Source organism: Gobio gobio, assembly GCF_949357685.1.
Source record: "Gobio gobio genome assembly, chromosome: 23".
NCBI classification, from domain to species: Eukaryota; Metazoa; Chordata; class Actinopteri; order Cypriniformes; family Gobionidae; genus Gobio; species Gobio gobio.
The window spans coordinates 17,658,666-17,676,350 of record NC_137119.1 but is presented as its reverse complement, the minus strand read 5'-3'; the positions used below and the strand labels follow the sequence as shown (position 1 = coordinate 17,676,350).

At 44.2% G+C, this 17,685-nt stretch overlaps 1 protein-coding gene across 3 annotated transcripts in view; it reads right to left on the bottom strand.

Annotated features, from left to right (window-relative positions):
• acad11 (acyl-CoA dehydrogenase family, member 11) overlaps positions 1 to 17,685 on the bottom strand; it is a 128,261-nt gene that overhangs the window by 4,613 nt on the left and 105,963 nt on the right. For all 3 annotated transcript variants that reach the window (XM_079806171.1, XM_079806172.1, XM_079806173.1), the window contains 5 exons: positions 14,752 to 14,837; positions 14,422 to 14,493; positions 12,538 to 12,692; positions 11,414 to 11,530; positions 7,942 to 8,051 (listed from right to left, as the gene is read on the bottom strand). In XM_079806171.1, coding sequence (XP_079662297.1) covers positions 7,942 to 8,051; positions 11,414 to 11,530; positions 12,538 to 12,692; positions 14,422 to 14,493; positions 14,752 to 14,837 — 540 coding nt within the window. The remainder of the gene's footprint in view (positions 1 to 7,941; positions 8,052 to 11,413; positions 11,531 to 12,537; positions 12,693 to 14,421; positions 14,494 to 14,751; positions 14,838 to 17,685) is intronic.

Below are 17,685 nucleotides of genomic sequence, written 5' to 3'. Positions count from 1 at the left end.
ATTTTATGAGGTTTTTCAACATTAATATGAGTTCCCCTAGCCTGAATATTGTCCCCAAGTGGATAGAAATGTTGATCGGTGTAAACCCGAGTTCTGGCTGTCTTTCTCTGCCTTTGAGAAAATGACAGGCTAGACGAGCCAATCCTGAAGTCTCCTGGTTTAACGTCCAAGCAGGAATGGTTAACTCCCTTTCCCCCGCCCAGAGAATCTAGCACGCCCATGCAAGCGCTCGAGAGATCATTGCTTGTGAAAGAGTGAACGCTGGCAGTTTCTCAGTGTTTGGATGTACAAATGAAAACAGAAGTCTTTTTTCAGTTCCTTCTGATCTGTGATCAGTGATTTCTTATGTGTAGCTAATTATTTATTATTCGTGCACACGCTGCGGCTTCTCTCTCTCCCGACAGAGCGGTGTTTTCGTGTTTTCTATCTTGTGAGTCAGTGTTTTTGTACGTCCTCGTCGCGTCTATCTGTTCTACAATGTGCATACAGTCGTTTCTGCTCAACATCAGCAGAGTAACATCTTTAGAGATAAACCTTACACACGGCGAGGCTCGGGCTGCACTGGCTGGTCGGCCTCCAACATCCCCGACCCCCAGTACTGCATCTGGCCCACAGCGGAGGCACCAAACGTGGCGCGAGAATTAAGCAGAAGGGGGGTAAGCGTGAGGGTATCCGGCTAGGCTAGCCAGCTATTCCCACAATAAACTGGATTACATTCGATTACTGCTGTTGTGTCTTTGTTTGCGCTGTGTACTCAATGCGCGTCACTGACGCTTTACATAATAGGAACATATCTAAAAATAATGGTATTATCAACACTTACTCATAACTCGATCATCTCGACAGCTGTAATGGTACTTTGCATGTGTTACAAAGTTGGTAATAATGATGAAGACGGACTCGGCGTGACTGGGACTCGTGTTTATTCAGAACTCTCAAATACAAACATAATAAACTCACGCTGACTGACAGCGCTCTCATAACTCAGTAGTTACTATAAATAACTTTGTTAGCAATCGCTGAGCTCAGTCTCTGGTAGGGGAGAGCAGGGACGAAAGTACCATTTTTCAGAAAATCGTAATTTTAAAATCTAATGTTTTAGACCGAGATATATTTTTTCTGTGGCCAATAACTCACAAGTGTGGTCTATCAATAGCAGGTGGTATTTTGTACAAATGTAGAACGACTACAGTATAATTTCACTTTGAACATAAGCTGCACATTGTTACTTTTGACCCCATTAGGTGGGTCAAAAGTAACACAACAATACAAGCTAAATTTTTTTGGTGCTACTCTTGTTTTTCTTATACATACCTTACTATGACCTTGTTAATATGTAACTGCAAACATATTTTGTCCTTTATCTTTGCAAAAAAAAAAATTAAATTACATTTTCATTTTATATGTTAAAGTTCATCAAATGTTTCAAATGTAATATGACGGTACAAACTTGAATAGTTTATAATATTTTTTATTTGCAATGTCAATCTATTTGATACGTTTTTTCTTCAACAGTATGAACAATATAAAAATTAAATTAAATTAAATGTGCATAATATGCATTATATATATAATAGCGGGACAAAAGTAACAAGTGTTACTTTTGTCCCGACAGGAAGTCCTGACATTTAAACAAGATTTACTTTTATACTGAAAAACTCTGAAAAGACAAACCTTCAGGGTGTGTAACAGCACTAAATAACCCGTAGATTGATCATTACTGTGACACATAAAACAAGAAACACAACTTTTAATTAGAAAAAAAGTACCGCTTCATTAATTTACTTGCCGTATTTGAAAACTGCATTTCGGACCTAACCGCGGGAAACGATGGCGGAATCACATGATATTTGGCAGATCCGTCATGGGTTGTGTGCTGAACGTGCTGTCATAGCTTGAAATGCAAATGTATTCAGGGCTCGGAGAAAATCGCGTTGTTACTTTCGTCCCGTGTTACTTTTGCCCCGGTTCTCCCCTACATTAGTGATGTCCGGTTCGCGAACGATCTTTCTTTTGAACCGGTTCTTTTTAGTGAACCGAATCAGTTCACCAAATCGGACTGGTTCTAAACGGTTCGCGTCTCCAGTCAGCGCTGATACATAATTTACTAAAGTTACTAACTTTCTGACATGAGTGACAGCCCCTCCGACTAGAAATAGACTAATAACCTGAAGTATATGCTGTAACTAAAACAGTTCACTGAACTGAGACTGACAGAACCGATGTGACGTGAACTCCGGTCCATCCGTCTCTCTGGCAGCAGCTCGTGCCTGCTCGTGCCTCGTAGACCTCGTTAAACCACGCCCCCTCCGCTCATATCAAATGCAAAGATGTCAGCCAATCACAACAGTGGGCGTTTTTACTGAAGTCTCACAGCAGACACGCCTCTTGTAACAGGGCCTTCAGCCACAGGGCAAACAGCAGTATAGAAAAAATGCCTTTTATTTCTAAATTATGATTATGATTATGATTTTAAGATGTAAAAATCATACTAACAATATAAGTACACCTCAGGAAACATTATAAAATAATAGAAAAATGCCATGCCATGGGACCTTTAACAAACACACATAACAGTCACAAAAACTGCAAAAGAACTGTCCCTGTTTGTTGTATATGTCCATCTATAACTATTTGAATGTAATTCTGACGGGGTTTCATCGTCTAATCTGTTGTTGTTTACTTTCTTTTTACTACCTCTTGCTACTTTGTCTTTTCTGTGAACGTTTATGAGCTGATTTCGGCGTTGTCTGCATTTTCTCTCAGGCGGAGAATACACAAGGAAGCGGCAGCTCTTATAACGTAGTGAGAAATTCAGATTGACCAATCATATGTGGTTTTCGGCTGCAAACTTTCACGGTTGGTTAGTTCTACAAAGGAAATGCCCATATTTGGATTAGACAGCGCTGTGTGTGGGACTTTATAATGATACCAAGCTGAAGGTTTCTGTGAATGGAGATGGCACGAGAGCTCGCGTTACAATAACTTTTGATGAATTTGGGTAGAAATCTAAAGGCGCACGTTGACAAAATATAATGAAATAACCACCTTAATGTGTAATGTTGAATTTTTTTTATTTTGTTATGAACGCTTACATGTTAAGGGAGCAAACTAGCCAAAATCTCAAAATTGACCACTGCATGAAAAAATTATGTTTTCACCTGCTGTGTCTCGCCTTAACTCAAAACACCTGCAAAGGCCTTTAAATGGTCTCTCAGTCTAGTTCTGTAGGCTACACAATCATGGGGAAGACTGCTGACTTGACAGTGTCACGGTTCATGAATTCACTGTCTCTCTCTCGTATGCTTTACGTGTGTGTGTGTGTGTGTGTGTGTGTATGTGTGTGTGAGTGAGTGATTGGGCACTGCGGCTGATTGGGATCACCTGCGGCTGTTGATCAGCACTCCAGCTGCGACTGATCAGCGCACCCTATTTATTGTCTCTCCGTTTGCCATGTCATTTGAGCGTTGTTGAATGTCTCCCCGTGTGTTCCCGCCTGCCCTCCTGTTCATCTCCTGTTCATCTCCTGCTGCCTTCTGTGTTCCCTGGTCTTCATGTTGTCCGTCGGATCCTGTCACCTCTCACCACCACCTTCATCATCGCTCTCCACTGGAGGTCTGGGCTGTCCTCAGCGTCCCTGTGCTGCCAAGCGTCTGATCCGGCTGGGGTCAGCTTACGGCTGATGTACGTGACCGGATGCTCTTCACCTTCGCGGACCTGGGAAAGGACCGCCCCCAGGCCCGTGTCCGAGGCATCCGTCTGCAGCAGGAAGGGGCAGTTGAAGTCGGGCGCCCGCAAGACCGGCTCCGTAGTCAGGGCGGTCTTGATCCTCCGGAAGGTCCTGTCCAGGCTGCTGTCCCACTGCACCTTCTCCGGCTGCCCCTTCCTGGTCAGGTCTGTCAGGGGAGATGCTAGGGTGGAGAAGTCGGGGATAAAACAGCGATAGTACCCCGCCAACCCCAAAAAGGCTCGTACCTGGGTTTTGGTCTCCGGGCGGGGCGTCGACAGGATGGCGTCTATCTTCTTCTGCTGGGGCTGGATCAGTCCTCTACCCACCCGGAAACCCAGGTACTGAGCCTCGGCGAGGGCGAGATGGCATTTCCGGGGGTTGGCGGTTAGCTCAGCCCGCCGGAGTTCCAGGAGCACCCTCCGCAACCGCTCCAGGTGGTCCTGCCAGGTCTCGGAGTGGATGACTACGTCGTCGAGGTATGCTGCCGCGTACGCTTGGTGGGGACGTAGAAGAATGTCCATCATCCTCTGGAACGTAGCGGGGGCCCCGTGCAGGCCGAAGGGGAGGACTCGGTATTGCCAGTGCCCACTGGGTGATGAGAACGCCGTCTTCTCCTTGGCGGAGTCGGTGAGGGGAACTTGCCAGTAACCTTTCGTTAGGTCGAGCGTCGAAATATACCGAGCCCTCCCCAGGCGCTCCAGCAGCTCGTCCACTCGGGGCATCGGGTAGCCATCGAACTCCGAGACCTCGTTGAGCCGGCGAAAGTCATTACAGAAGCGGAGGGTGCCATCCGGCTTCGGGACCATGACGATGGGGCTGGACCAGGCGCTGCGTGATGGCTCGATTACCCCCGACTTCAGCATCTCACCGACCTCGTCCTCGATGGCCTGTCTCCGAGCCTCGGGGACCCGGTAGGGCCGCTGCCGCACAATGACGCCAGGTGGTGTGCGGATGTCGTGCTGGATGACTTTGGTCTGCCCGGGACGTGTGGAGAACACATCAGAGAACTGACGGACCAGATGATCCAGCTCCGTCTTCTGGGGGGCCGACAGCTGTGTTCCCACGTCCACGAACGGGGGCTCGACAGAGGCCAGTGCGCTGAGTTGGTCTCTGGTCCCCACCCACCTCTTCAACAGGTTAATATGATATAGCTGCTCTTCACGCCTCCGGCCTGGCTGGCGCAGCCGGTAGTTGACAGGACCCACTCGCTCTATGACCGTGAACGGACCCTGCCAGGTCGCCAGAAACTTGCAGGCGGAGGTGGGGACCAACACCATGACCCTGTCGCCGGGCTGGAACTCGCGGGGTTGAGCCGCCCGGTCGTACAGCTGCCGTTGGCTCTGCTGGGCCTTCGTCAGGTGTTCCCGGACTAATGGCATGACCCTCTCGATCCGCTCACGCATTTCCCTCACGTGTTCGATGGCGGAGCGGAGAGGTGCCGGCTGCTGCTGTTCCCAGGCTTCCCGGGCCACATCCAGGAGCCCCCGTGGCTGGCGGCCGAAGAGTAGTTCGAAGGGGGTGAAACCCAAGGAGGCTTGGGGAACTTCGCGGACTCCGAAGAGGACGTATGGAAGCATCAGGTCCCAGTCTCGCTTATCTTCGGCGGCCACTCGCCGGAGCATCTGCTTGAGGGTTTGATTGAAGCGCTCTACTAAGCCGTCTGTCTGCGGATGGTATACTGTGGTCCGGATCTGCTTCACCTTCAGCAGCCGGCAGAGGTCAGCCATTAGCCGGGACATTAAGGGAGTTCCTTGGTCCGTCAGTATCTCCGCTGGGATGCCGACTCGGGTGCAGAGGAGGAAGAGTTCCTTGGCGATGTTTTTGGCCGTGGCTTTCCGTAGGGGAAGTGCCTCTGGATACCTGGTGGCGTAGTCGACAATCACCAGGATGTGTTCATGTCCACGGGCAGACTTCGGCAACGGCCCCGAACGGCCACGGCCCCGAAATATGGAATTTCGAGGTCCATTCCAATTCGCTCGAAAGGTACCCCGATGATGGGCAGCGGTATGAGTGGACTGGGGGGAGGTGCTCGTGGCGCGGTGCTCTGGCAGGTGGGACAGGCTTGGCAGAACCGCTTCACTTCTCCATCCAAGCCTGGCCAGTGGAAACGGTCCCGGATGCGCTGGATGGTGTTGGCGGTTCCCAGGTGGCCGGCCATCGGATGGCTATGGGCTAGCTCCATGACCATTTCCACATTTGGTTTGGGAACCACGAGCAGTTCTTTTACCTCCCCCCTTCGCTGGGCGACACAGTACAACAGGCCGTTCCTGACGACGAAGTGCGGGAGAGGATGGGGTGCTGGTTGGTGCTCGTGGCCATCCACTGTCCGGACCTGCGACCAGCAATGCTTGAGCCGGTCATCTTCCAGCTGGGCCTTCGCGAACGAGCCCCCTCCCTGGACCTGTTGGAAGACATCAAAGAACACGTCAGTAACCGGGGAGGGGGACTCACCATCTCTCCCGCTGTCTGTCGCCAGCAGGGCGGTGTTGTGGCTCCTCTTCCGGCGGCGACGACTATGGGGGCGGCTCCCGGCCCGGCTGGCTGGCTGCGTGGTGGCCCGAAGAAGCTCCTCGAACCCCGGCCAGTCCCGCCCAAGAAGCACAGGAACCGGAAGATCTTTCAACACGCCAACCTCCACTGGCCAGGCGCCAGGGCCCGCTGATATTGTCACTCGGCGGGCCGGAACATGACGAGTGTCGCCGTGAACGCAGGTAATCGGGAGCTGTGCTTTGACGGCCTTCTGCGGTGGGAGGACGGTGGCTTGGACGAGACTGACCGAGCTCCCGGAATCCAAGAGGGCCAGGACCGACCGTCCATTCACTTTTACCTCCGCTCGTGGAGCCCCGCGGGGTGGGTCCTGATGCAGGCTGCAACCAGCCAACCATGCGCGTGCTGGCGGGGCCGGTTCCTCCGTGGGCATCGGTTCGTCCACGGGGCCGGGAGCCGCTGGCCTGTGTACTGGTCGCGGGGTACCTTCCGGCGTGCGTCGCTCCTGGACCACCCTCCGAGGGAAGGACGGCGCTCGCTCCCCAGGCTCACGGTGCATCGCCGCCTCCGCCAACTCGATGGCTTCAACGAGCTCGGCGATGGTTGCCGGATTTGTCATTCCCACCGCCCGCCGGGCCCCCAAGACGTCCGAGGATTTCCTTCTTAAGTTCATCATAATTATCAGCCGACTCAGCGGGAAGAGAAAAGTATGCTCTTTGAGCTTCACCAGACAATAGGGGTCCCAGGACCCGCGCCCACTCGCTTCGTTCCCAGCTCTCTCGAACCGCCGTGGTCTCGAACATCTGCAGATATAATTCAACATCATCTTGAGACGTTAGTTTTGGTAGCAGCTGGGTTGCTCGGACTCGCGGATCAGGAAGCGGAACGCGTTGGGCAGCGGAGAGGCGGAGGGCGGCGAACTCTTCTTCTATCGATGCTTGACGGGCTGCCAGGTGTTCAGCGATCTGTTGCTGACGTGCACTCACTTCCGTTAAGCATTTGAGCAGGTCTTCCATGATGGGGAGGAACGCCGCCCTACTTCCGGGTTTTCGTGAGTGACTGGGGAAACAGGAAAAAAAAAACAAAGTAAAAGTCCGAGGATGGTTGGTGATTCTTCACGCTCTTGCCCGCATTCTCCACCACTGTGGCAGGGTGAAGAATCATGCAACACAGTGCTAGGTGAAAAGCCCCCGGAGGGTGGGTTTATTGTGAGCAGGTGAACAAACAGTGAGGTGAAGTCTTTGGTGCGCGGTGCTTCCTTCTTCCCGGTGGTGCAGTGGTGACTCGCGGTGACGTCAGAGGGTCTGGGTGGCCGGAGTGTCACAGGCTGCTGTCTGAGAGAGAGAGAAAGGTTAGTGCGCTGCTTCATGGAGTGTTCGTGCTCCGCCTGGTGTTCCCATGTGCGGTGTTTTATGTGGTGTGGTGATCGCCTGCAGCTGTGCCAATCCGGCCCGTGCTGAGTGCTGGCAGGTGATCGTTGTTTGTTGCCAGGGCGACGCTTGCCAGGGCGACGCTTGCCAGGGCGACGCACGAGAGCTCGGGAGACTTGTCACAATATATATATATGTACCTTGGTATTTTCTTAAGGAGAAATGCAATGTCTTTTGATACTAATTTAATGGAAATACTATGATAAGTGAATACTTTTCACAATTAAGAACCTACAAAAATTCAGCAAATAATATAAGATGTGCACATGTTTTCGGAAACAATAATTTACTCACATTTCTGCAAGTGGGAAGTCATCGGACACTCCTGCACCCCCGTAAACCTGAATGGCACAGTCCACCACCTTACTCGCCATCCTCCCTGCTGCCACCTTTATCATAGCAATCTAATGAAGAAACAAAATATTCTGACAAGGTCAAAATCTTAAACGTGGGTGGCAAACAGGTCTGTGTGTTTGCGTGAGTTTGTTTTTGTTATGTCCTTCATTTGAGAGAGGTCTAATTAAAAAGCACCACACTGGGACCTTACAGGCCCCAACATCTCCACAGGAATATGCAGTAAAAGCTAACAAGATCTCACTAACGTAATCCTCGGATGTTTCGTACAATTATAGATTTGTGTGCATCCAACAAGACAATTTTTTTTTTTTACATTTTGAATACACAGACATGAGAAGATAAATATGAGATCTGCAATCATGTTTGCCCATCTGCTGGAGGACCAGGACTCATTATAAACCAATGTGCAAGTGTGTATGATTCAAAAACAGGCTGTATACAGTGATGGTCATGCATGTATCTACTTTTAAAACCCCCAGCAAGAGACGTGCTTAAGCTGTTTGGCTTTTCTCCGTACCCACAAAATGAATCCAACACAAGGTGCTGACTCAGCAAGGAGGAAACAGCAGGTAGGCTAACATTAACAGAATCGTTGCAAAAATATCCTTCATCACTTTTTAGCTGAAGCATGAACGCTATGTTACCCTGACTACGGCCAGCGGGATACGGAGCACAACTATTCTGGCTGACTCTAGGGAACTGCAATGTGTGCAAATGGCCCCTGCCACAGCTGCAATGGAACACATGGCAGACGTTACAGTGGATAAGGATATTTTTTGTAATACATGGATACCACCATCTAGCAGCATTAAGCACTATATATGAATAAACATGTAAATTTCTGACCCTGGCCAATTGTTAATCAATAGTTAATTAATTTTGTCAACTTTTTAGAGGGGCATTAACATAAGCATTTTCAAATGTTTTAATGTCAAAGTATGGAGCACCTAAAGGGACATGGTAATGAGGGGGAAAATGAAATAGGAGGAAAAATTACATTTCATGGCTTTTGAATTTTATGCAAGGGAACGTTCGTTATATTTCAATGCTTTTGCAAAGTTTCTCTGGGGAACGCAATACTGTTGGGGCACAACACAAAATGTATTTATTGCAAAACTTTTGCGAGAGAATAGTTTTGTGAGCGAACGCGAAAGCTTTGAATTTTTTTTTTTCATCACCATGTAACCATGTAAAGCACCTGCACTAACATACAGTACCTGTCAAAAGTTTTAAACAATAATTTTTTTTAATGTTTTTGAAATAAATCTTTTATGATCACCAAGGAAGGATTTTTTAAATCAAAAATACAGTAAAACAGTAATATTGCGAACTATTATTCAAATAACTGTTTTATATTTGAATACAGTGGGGAGATTTGATATACTACCGATTTTGCAGGTTTGTCTGTAATTTTTATCAGAGGTACACTTCAACTGTGAGAGACGGAATCTAAAACAAAAATCCAGAAAATAACATTGTAATCACATATAATTAGCATTTTATTGTATGACATAAGTATTTGATCACCTACCACCAGTAAGAATTCCGGCTTTCACAGACCTGTTAGTTTTTCTTTAAGAAGCCCTCCTGTTCTCCACTCATAACCTGTATTAACTGCACCTGTTTGAACTCATTACCTGTATAAAAGACACTGGTCCACACTCTCAATCAAACAGACTCCAACCTCTCCACAATGGCCAAGACCAGAGAGCTGTGAAAGGGATAAAATTGTAGACCTGCACAAGGCTGGGAAGTTCAAGATGACCGTCAATCTCCCTCGGTCTGGGGCACCATGCAAGATCTCCAAAATCCCTGCTGCAGTGTTTGCAAATCTGGTCAAGAACTAACGGGAAACGTATGATCTCTGTATTTGCAAACAAAGGTTTCTGTACCAAATATTAAGTTCTGCTTTTCTGATGTATCAAATACTTATGTCATGCAATAAAATGCTAATTAATTACTTAAAAATCATACAATGTGATTTTCTGGATTTTTGTTTTAGATTCCGTTACTCACAGTTGAAGAGTACCTATGATAAAAAATTACAGACTTCTATATGCTTTGTAAGTGGGCAAACCTGCAAAATCGGCAGTGTATCAAATACTGGTTCTCCCCACTGTATATCTTAAAATGTAATTTATTCCTGTGATGGCAAAGTTTAATTTTTAGAATCATTACTCCAGTCTTCACTCACAGAAATCAGAAGTAATATGTTGATTTGGTGCTCAGGTAATATTTCTTATTATTATTATCAATGTTGAAAACAGATGTGCTGCTTAAATTTTTGTGGAAATTGTGATACTTTTTTCAGGATGCTTTGATGAATAAAAAGTTAAATGAACAGCATTTATTAAATGTATTTATTACATTAATTAAACAGAAATAGTTTGTAACATTATAATTGTCTTCACTGTCACTTTTGATCAATTTAATGCATCCTTGATGAATAAAAGTATTAATATTTCTCTTTTTTTTATCTTAAAAAGTTTAAATAGTATTATTGTTTCAAAAATGTTAAGTAAAAACTTGTAATATTGATAACAATAATAATAATAAATGTTTGTTAAGCAGCAAAACTACATTAGAACGATTTCAGAAGGATCATGTGACACTGAAGACTGGAGGAATGATGCTGACAATTCAGTTATTTCATCACAAATAAATTAAAATTTTAATTGTATTAAAATAGAAAACTATTTTTAATTGTAATATTTCACAATATTTCAGTTTTTTTTTATTAAATAAAGGCTGCCTTGGTAAGTATAAGATACATCTTTCAAAAACATACAAAATTGTAATGTTTCCAAACTTTTGACAGGTACTTTATAGATGACCTCAAAGTTAATATACATGTACTAAAAGCCACACAACTTTGATTTCATGGAGTCTTTACAAATTATTGTTTTTGACATTGTATAATGTCAACTGTTAGCCATTTCTAACAGTTAGGCCCAAAAATCCCATTATTAAATGTTAATGATATTCACAGGTTTTCTGACTTTATGAACCCAGTTATTATCACGCTCTGCTCAGGCTCTACTGCTCTCTGGAGTTGGACACATCCCATGCGAACACATCACTCCCACAGATACATCTGTTGACACGTTGTGACAGGGGATGAGTTCTGAGATAAACTGCGGGAGTGTCTGTGTGTGTGTGTGATGTTATGAAAGGTCACTCTGTCAGAGTTGATTTCTGCACATCTCCCATCATCTATTGGAGTGTCAGTTCATGTGTTAGGTGGGAGTGACTGAGATCTTTAACAGCGTGAGAGACAGACAGACAGGAGTGAGACAGACTTTAATGTGACAAGTTATAAGTAATTATTTCAATTGCAATTCAAAGAATGTCAGATCAAATTAGAGAAAAAAAATAATGATAATGACAAAATTATAACAATAAACTTTACCTGTTTCCTTGCTGCCTTGTTGCCCTGTGTGTCCAGTGTGTGAGCAGCATGTAATGTTAACAGACGTGTCTGCGCAATGGCGATTCGACACTCAGCTATCCAATGAGCTACCACCTCCTAGAGCCAGAAACAAACCCCATTATTACACCTGAACAGTAACACACTAAACTAAACAACAGGATTGATGCATGAATTACAAATCCATCAGCAGCAATAAAAATCTCATCCACTGGGTGTCAGTAATGAGCAGTTTGCTATAAGGTAAGGCCAGCCAGCGGTCAATCAGAGCAGATTCCAAAAGATTCCTCTGGCAAGCATCTTGCATTATTGAGGTATAAGACTCTATGCACAATAATATTTAAACAGAAGCCTCATCCATTCCATGGTCTATTAGACAATCCTGACAGACAAATGGCTTCCTCTACAATACAACCTCAGGATACCAATGTGAAAAAGAAGTACACTTTAGCATACTTTTATAAAGTGTGCATATTAAAAACATAATACACTTCAAAAAATACCTAATTGAGAACTTTATGTTTTTGGATACTTAGCTGCATTTAAATTATACAACAAAAATTTTATTATAGTTAAAATGTATTTTATGTGCAATTAGCTGAATTTAAAGGTACACTGTGTACATTTTAGCGGCATCTAGTGGTGAGGTTGTGACTGAACTGCCCACCACTCACCCCTCCCTTTTGAACCACATGGTGGCCGGCACAGGACAAAGATGATATGGTTAATGTGTATTACATAATGTACTGACAAGCATTTATTGTAAACTAAAATATACTTTTAATTTAATTTCTATTCATGTATTTTAATAACTGTAATTACACATTTGTAACGATGAAGCCTTTCATGATCTGAAGTATGATCATTATGATCATTACAAGTGCACATTCAATACATTTCTTTTTCACAAGGATGGTCTGACCCCAAATCTTCTTTAATTATAATTCTGGGGTCTCTTTTTATTTGCCTCACTTAATTTTTTTTTCTTTTTTTCTAATGATAATGTTAGGTTGTGCATCAAAGAGTCTAATCTACCTCCAACATATCCAATGTAGCACACATAACGAAGCACAACAACAATTTCTTTATGTCAATCACATACGTACATGTTGGTACAGTCTCTTTCCAAAGGCTTGTCTATGAGCTGCACGTTGGCATAGCAACTCCAGTGCCCACTCTGCCAGCCCCACGGCTCTCATGCAGTGATGAAGTCTACCTGGCCCCAGCCGTCCCTGAGCGATCTCAAAGCCCCGCCCTTCACCTACAAACAACCAATCCAAGAGCAAACAATTCATCTAATTAATGAATTAATAAATCAAATGGCAACCAGACAGTAATCAGACTGCTGCACAAATAGTATATAACAAGCATAAATCTGTGCATGGCAAATCATTTTATAACCAGCCTTAGGTATAAAAAATAAGTTGAACCAAACAGTGAATACCCACAAAGGGGAAGTACTTCCTTTAAGAGTTTTAATCAATATCTATTATGGTTTAATACATTAATTCCTAGTATTCCCCCCCAAAAAAAGAAGCTGATTTCATCCCTGTGAGTAAGTGCCCAGGGCGCTGAAGTTATTGAAGTTTTTGTAGGCTCATTAATCTGCAAGAAGAGTACACAAACATACTCACACAGTGCTGGGCGGTAAGACCAAAAATTTATATCACAGTATTTTTCTAAATTATATCGGTTTCGCTGTATATGACGGTATTATTTTCCCCTATGCATGACCGGGTGTTTACCACATTTTCTACTAATTGAGAGAGGAAATACTGCAGTAGATTGACTAGAATGCCCTATTTTACTGTCATGATGAGTGAATATTGTAGAAAACAATTCCACACTAGAATTAATACAGGTTTGCAAAGCCCCACAAAATGATGCTGTGGGGAGACAACAACCAATAAAACACAGACCTGCAACACGCTCATTACAGACACATGAATATTAAAATATGACCACAGAGAAAAAACAGAGTTGAGGGCACCTTAAGCATTTTAAAAATCTAACCCTATATAACAACAAATGGCCAAAACGAGGGAGAAACGCGGAAGAACATTTAAACGGTCTAAGGATATTTTCAGTACATTTAAGAGCACTACAGTCTCTAAACAAACGACACACGTCAGTTTAACAGAATAAAGCAGTTACTTTTTTGCCCATTCTTCTTTGGATTGTCAGTCTATTTATTAACTTACATCGTCTTCTGTGTAGCAGAATAACCCATCATGTCATCGCGGTCGTGATCAGACGTAAAGTTCAGTGTCCTTTGCACGCCGCTGGTTCATGTTTAGAGCACTAGAGTATATGAAATAGGTCCCTAAAAAACGCTCCGGTTTATATATGTGCTATATGATCCATGTGGTGAACGTTGTTAATCTCATCACTGCGCTCCGAGCAGAAACCGCTCTCTCTCCCGTGCCGCGTGTAGTTTGAATTCTCTGCTGTAATCAACGGCTGAATCCAAAATCACTTTCTATAATCTCAAATAGGGCATTATTTGGGGGGACAGCCATTTGTAGTGGTATCCGAAACCATAGTGGACGTTATTGAGTGCACTCATTCAATCCCACACTGCACCACAATAACGAGTGTACAGCCGATGTACACACAACGGCTGTCCGAATTCACTCACTCGTTTTCATTCACTCTTTCAAGTGAACAATATAAGTGGATAACGTAGGGCATAGTGAATGAGGCTTTAGGGGGTGATTTCGGACTTACCATAGGCTGTGATGTGATCTCAGCTGTGCTCTCACTACAGTGCAACAGTGAAATGGAACCGCTCTCAAACAGTAACAGTAACACCGCGTTCCGAACGTTGGTTAAACGACACATAACGGTATTGTTGTATCATCAAAATTCATAGCATAACAAAAATAAATACCGGTATTCGGTATGAACCGGTATACCGCCAAGCACTACTCACACACACATAGAGTATGTGCGTACGTGCACAGGCAAACACACAGATGACTGAATCTCACCAAGAAGAATGTTGGAAGCAGGAACCCTCACACTGTCAAAGTGGATCTCAAAATGGCCACCATGGATCGCATCTATAGAGATAAACAATATTTCACTGTATAGTAAAAGCAAGGAAGCCCTCTTTAATCTGTCTCATCAAATATACTAAAAAGATATGGTGGAAACCCAGATGTGGAAGAACAGAGAGAATCAAACAGAAAATGTTGTAGCAATAGTGAGAGAGTGGCTTTAATGCACAGAGATGAAAAAAGACTGTCAAAAGAGAGAACCTGAGTTGAAGATCTGATAAGCTTCATGTGACACTGCAGATTGTGTTACTCAGAACTCACCGTCCTGTCCGAAAACGGTAAGCGGCCTAATCTTCTTCACTCCTGGAGTCTTCAAAGGGACCAGGATCATGGTGTGCAGCCCATGCCTGAAAAACATTTGCAAATTTACACAAACAAAAAACAATGAACAGACAGAAACACTTCACAATGACCATTTTACACATAACACTTATTAATATAATTTATCATAATTAAGTAGGAGTATGTTTTATATACATATTTTACATACAGTACATGATTTTTTCACATCCACTGATGGACAGTACTATACCGCAGCATGATTAACCAATAGTAGAGGTTGAGTGTTGTGTTGCTATGCGGTTTTTACTCTAAATGTTTTACAATGTTGCCCTGTGGTTCATATGGTGCTTTTGTAAAAAATTCCACAATCAAGACGTTACGATATTCTGACTAGATATGGGTCATCCATCTTTAATGTGAGTCCAGAATGTTTCCATAACATCGTACATCAAATTTAAGTTTTTAAAACATTGAGGAAAACTTGATTTCTCAGGATATGACCTCTTTCATCTTCCTATAGTTCAGAAACAAAGTCCATAGAATGTGTCTGCTACAAGAGATATTCATGAGATATGAGGGTGAATCAGTTTTAGCTTTGTACTTCTTGGATTCAAATGAAATGCAGATAAGAGAAAATTCTTTTCAGCTGCCAAGGTCGCTATTCACTGCTGGGGAGAAAGCATGCATTGCTAGACAGACAGACAGACAGACAGACAGAAAATGGAAAGAGATGATTCTGAACAAAAAAAAACACCACAAAAGACATGGAGGAGAAAAAAGCAGGAAACTAAAGAAGACTCTGATCAAGATAGAGCGAGAGAAAGAATTTGCGAGCTTGCATGATACCAAGGTCATTAAAAAAAATTATCAAAAAACATATAGTATAAAGTATATACACCGATCAGGCATAACATTATGACAGGTGAAGTGATAACACTGATTATCTCTTCATCACGGCATAGTGGGTGAGATATATTAGGCAGCAAGTCCTCAAAGTTTTTGTGATAGAAGCAGGAAAAATGGCCAAGCGTAAGGATTTGAGGGAGTTTGAAAAGGGTCAAATTGTAATAGCTAGATGACTGGGTCAGAGCATCTCCAAAACTGTAGCTCTTGTGGGGTGTTCCCGGTCTGCAGTGGTCAGTATCTATCAAAAGTGGTCCAAGGAAGGAACAGTGGTGAACCGGCGACAGGGTCATGGGCGGCCAAGGCTCATTGATGGATGTGGAGAGCGAAGGCTGGCCTGTGTGGTCTGATCAAACAGACGAGCTACTGTGGTTTTGGTACTGCAGTTTGCTGTGTATGGGGCTGCATAGCCGCAGACCAGTCAGGGTCATAGTTGCCAAGTCCGTGTATAACACGCGACTTTGGGCTTCTTTTTTTGGCAAGTCGCGTTAAAAAATCATGCATCGCGGGTTGCGGTTTTTTGGGCTTATTTTAAAAAGTCTGGTTGCTTGTTAGGAAAATATGACAAGCAGCTTCGTTTCTTTACATTTATAGTCGCTGTTTTGTCCAATACATTGACTGACACTGTCTTCTCACAGATAATAGCCAATCAGTGCAATGATACAAGTGCTGTAGTAATTCGTCCTCATACATACCGCCTCCTTCCTCCCCTAATTGAAGAAAAATTGCGTTCAACGTGCAGGCATGTGACGTTATAAATGCACGAAATGATAGTTAGTAGACGTAAATAGACGTATACATTTTCACTAACAATGCCACCAACAGAGATGTACAGAGATAGAGAGGAAACAGGGAGGAGAGGCACCTAATTTAATTTAAAAAATATTTTTATAATGTATTTATTATTACAGGCTATAATAAAAAAAACAAGTATACTAATAATAACAGTAGGTATGGTTCCAATTTATTTTATTATAAATATGTGGCTATATTGCAGCGCTCCCTTAGTGCTTGCCTGCGTCCCAATGTGCATACTATCCATCCTAAATAGTATGTGACATTAGTAATTGTCAATACTATTTAGGGCAGATAGTATGCACATTGAGATGTAGGGCTTGTCTTTTTCACGGTTTGTGTGTTCACTACTCCCTGCTCCTAATATGTGTGCACTAACTCCGACTATGCCTTCACATCACTTTTTCTCTTTTTTTCCATCTCCAAACCTATTCTATTCACAGCTGATTGGAGGATATTGTTTGCCCTTTATTACAGTTGCAGGCTCATTTATTGATAAAAAATTATTGATGATAAATAATATTGATGATAATAAATAATAATATTGGGCTTTGTTTGGGCTTGTTTTTGAAGCTACGATTGCTTATTTGTCTCGCAAGAGTTGGCAACACTGGTCAGGGTGCCCATGCTGACCCCTGTCCACCGCCGAAAGCGCCAACGTGAGCATCAGAACTGGACCACAGATCAATGGAAGAAGGTGGCCTGGACTGATGAATCACGATTTCTTTGACATTACATGGATGGCCGGGTGCGTAAGTGTCGCTTACCTGGGGACCAGGATGCACTATTGGAAGAAGGCAAGCTGACGAAGGCAGTGTAATGTTTTGGGCAATGTTCTGCTGGTAAACCTTGGGTCCTGCCATCCATGTGGAAGTTACTTTGACACGTAACACCTACCTAAGCATTGTTGCAGACCATGTACACCCTTTCATGGAAACGGTATTCCCTGGTGGCTGTGGCCTCTTTCAGCAGGATAATGCGCCCTGCCACAAAGCAAAAATGGTTCAGGAATGGTTTGAGGAGCACAACAACGAGTTTGAGGTGTTGACTTGGCCTCCAAATTCCCTAGATCTCCCTCAGCTCAAGCTCCGCACGCCTGCAACTCCGACGATCTACCAGGTCCAGTCAGTAACGGGCAGACCACTCAGTCGGAGGCAGGTTAGTCGCTCCGGGGGCCCCATCGGAGTGCAAGTCGGAATCCTCCACATGGAGCGA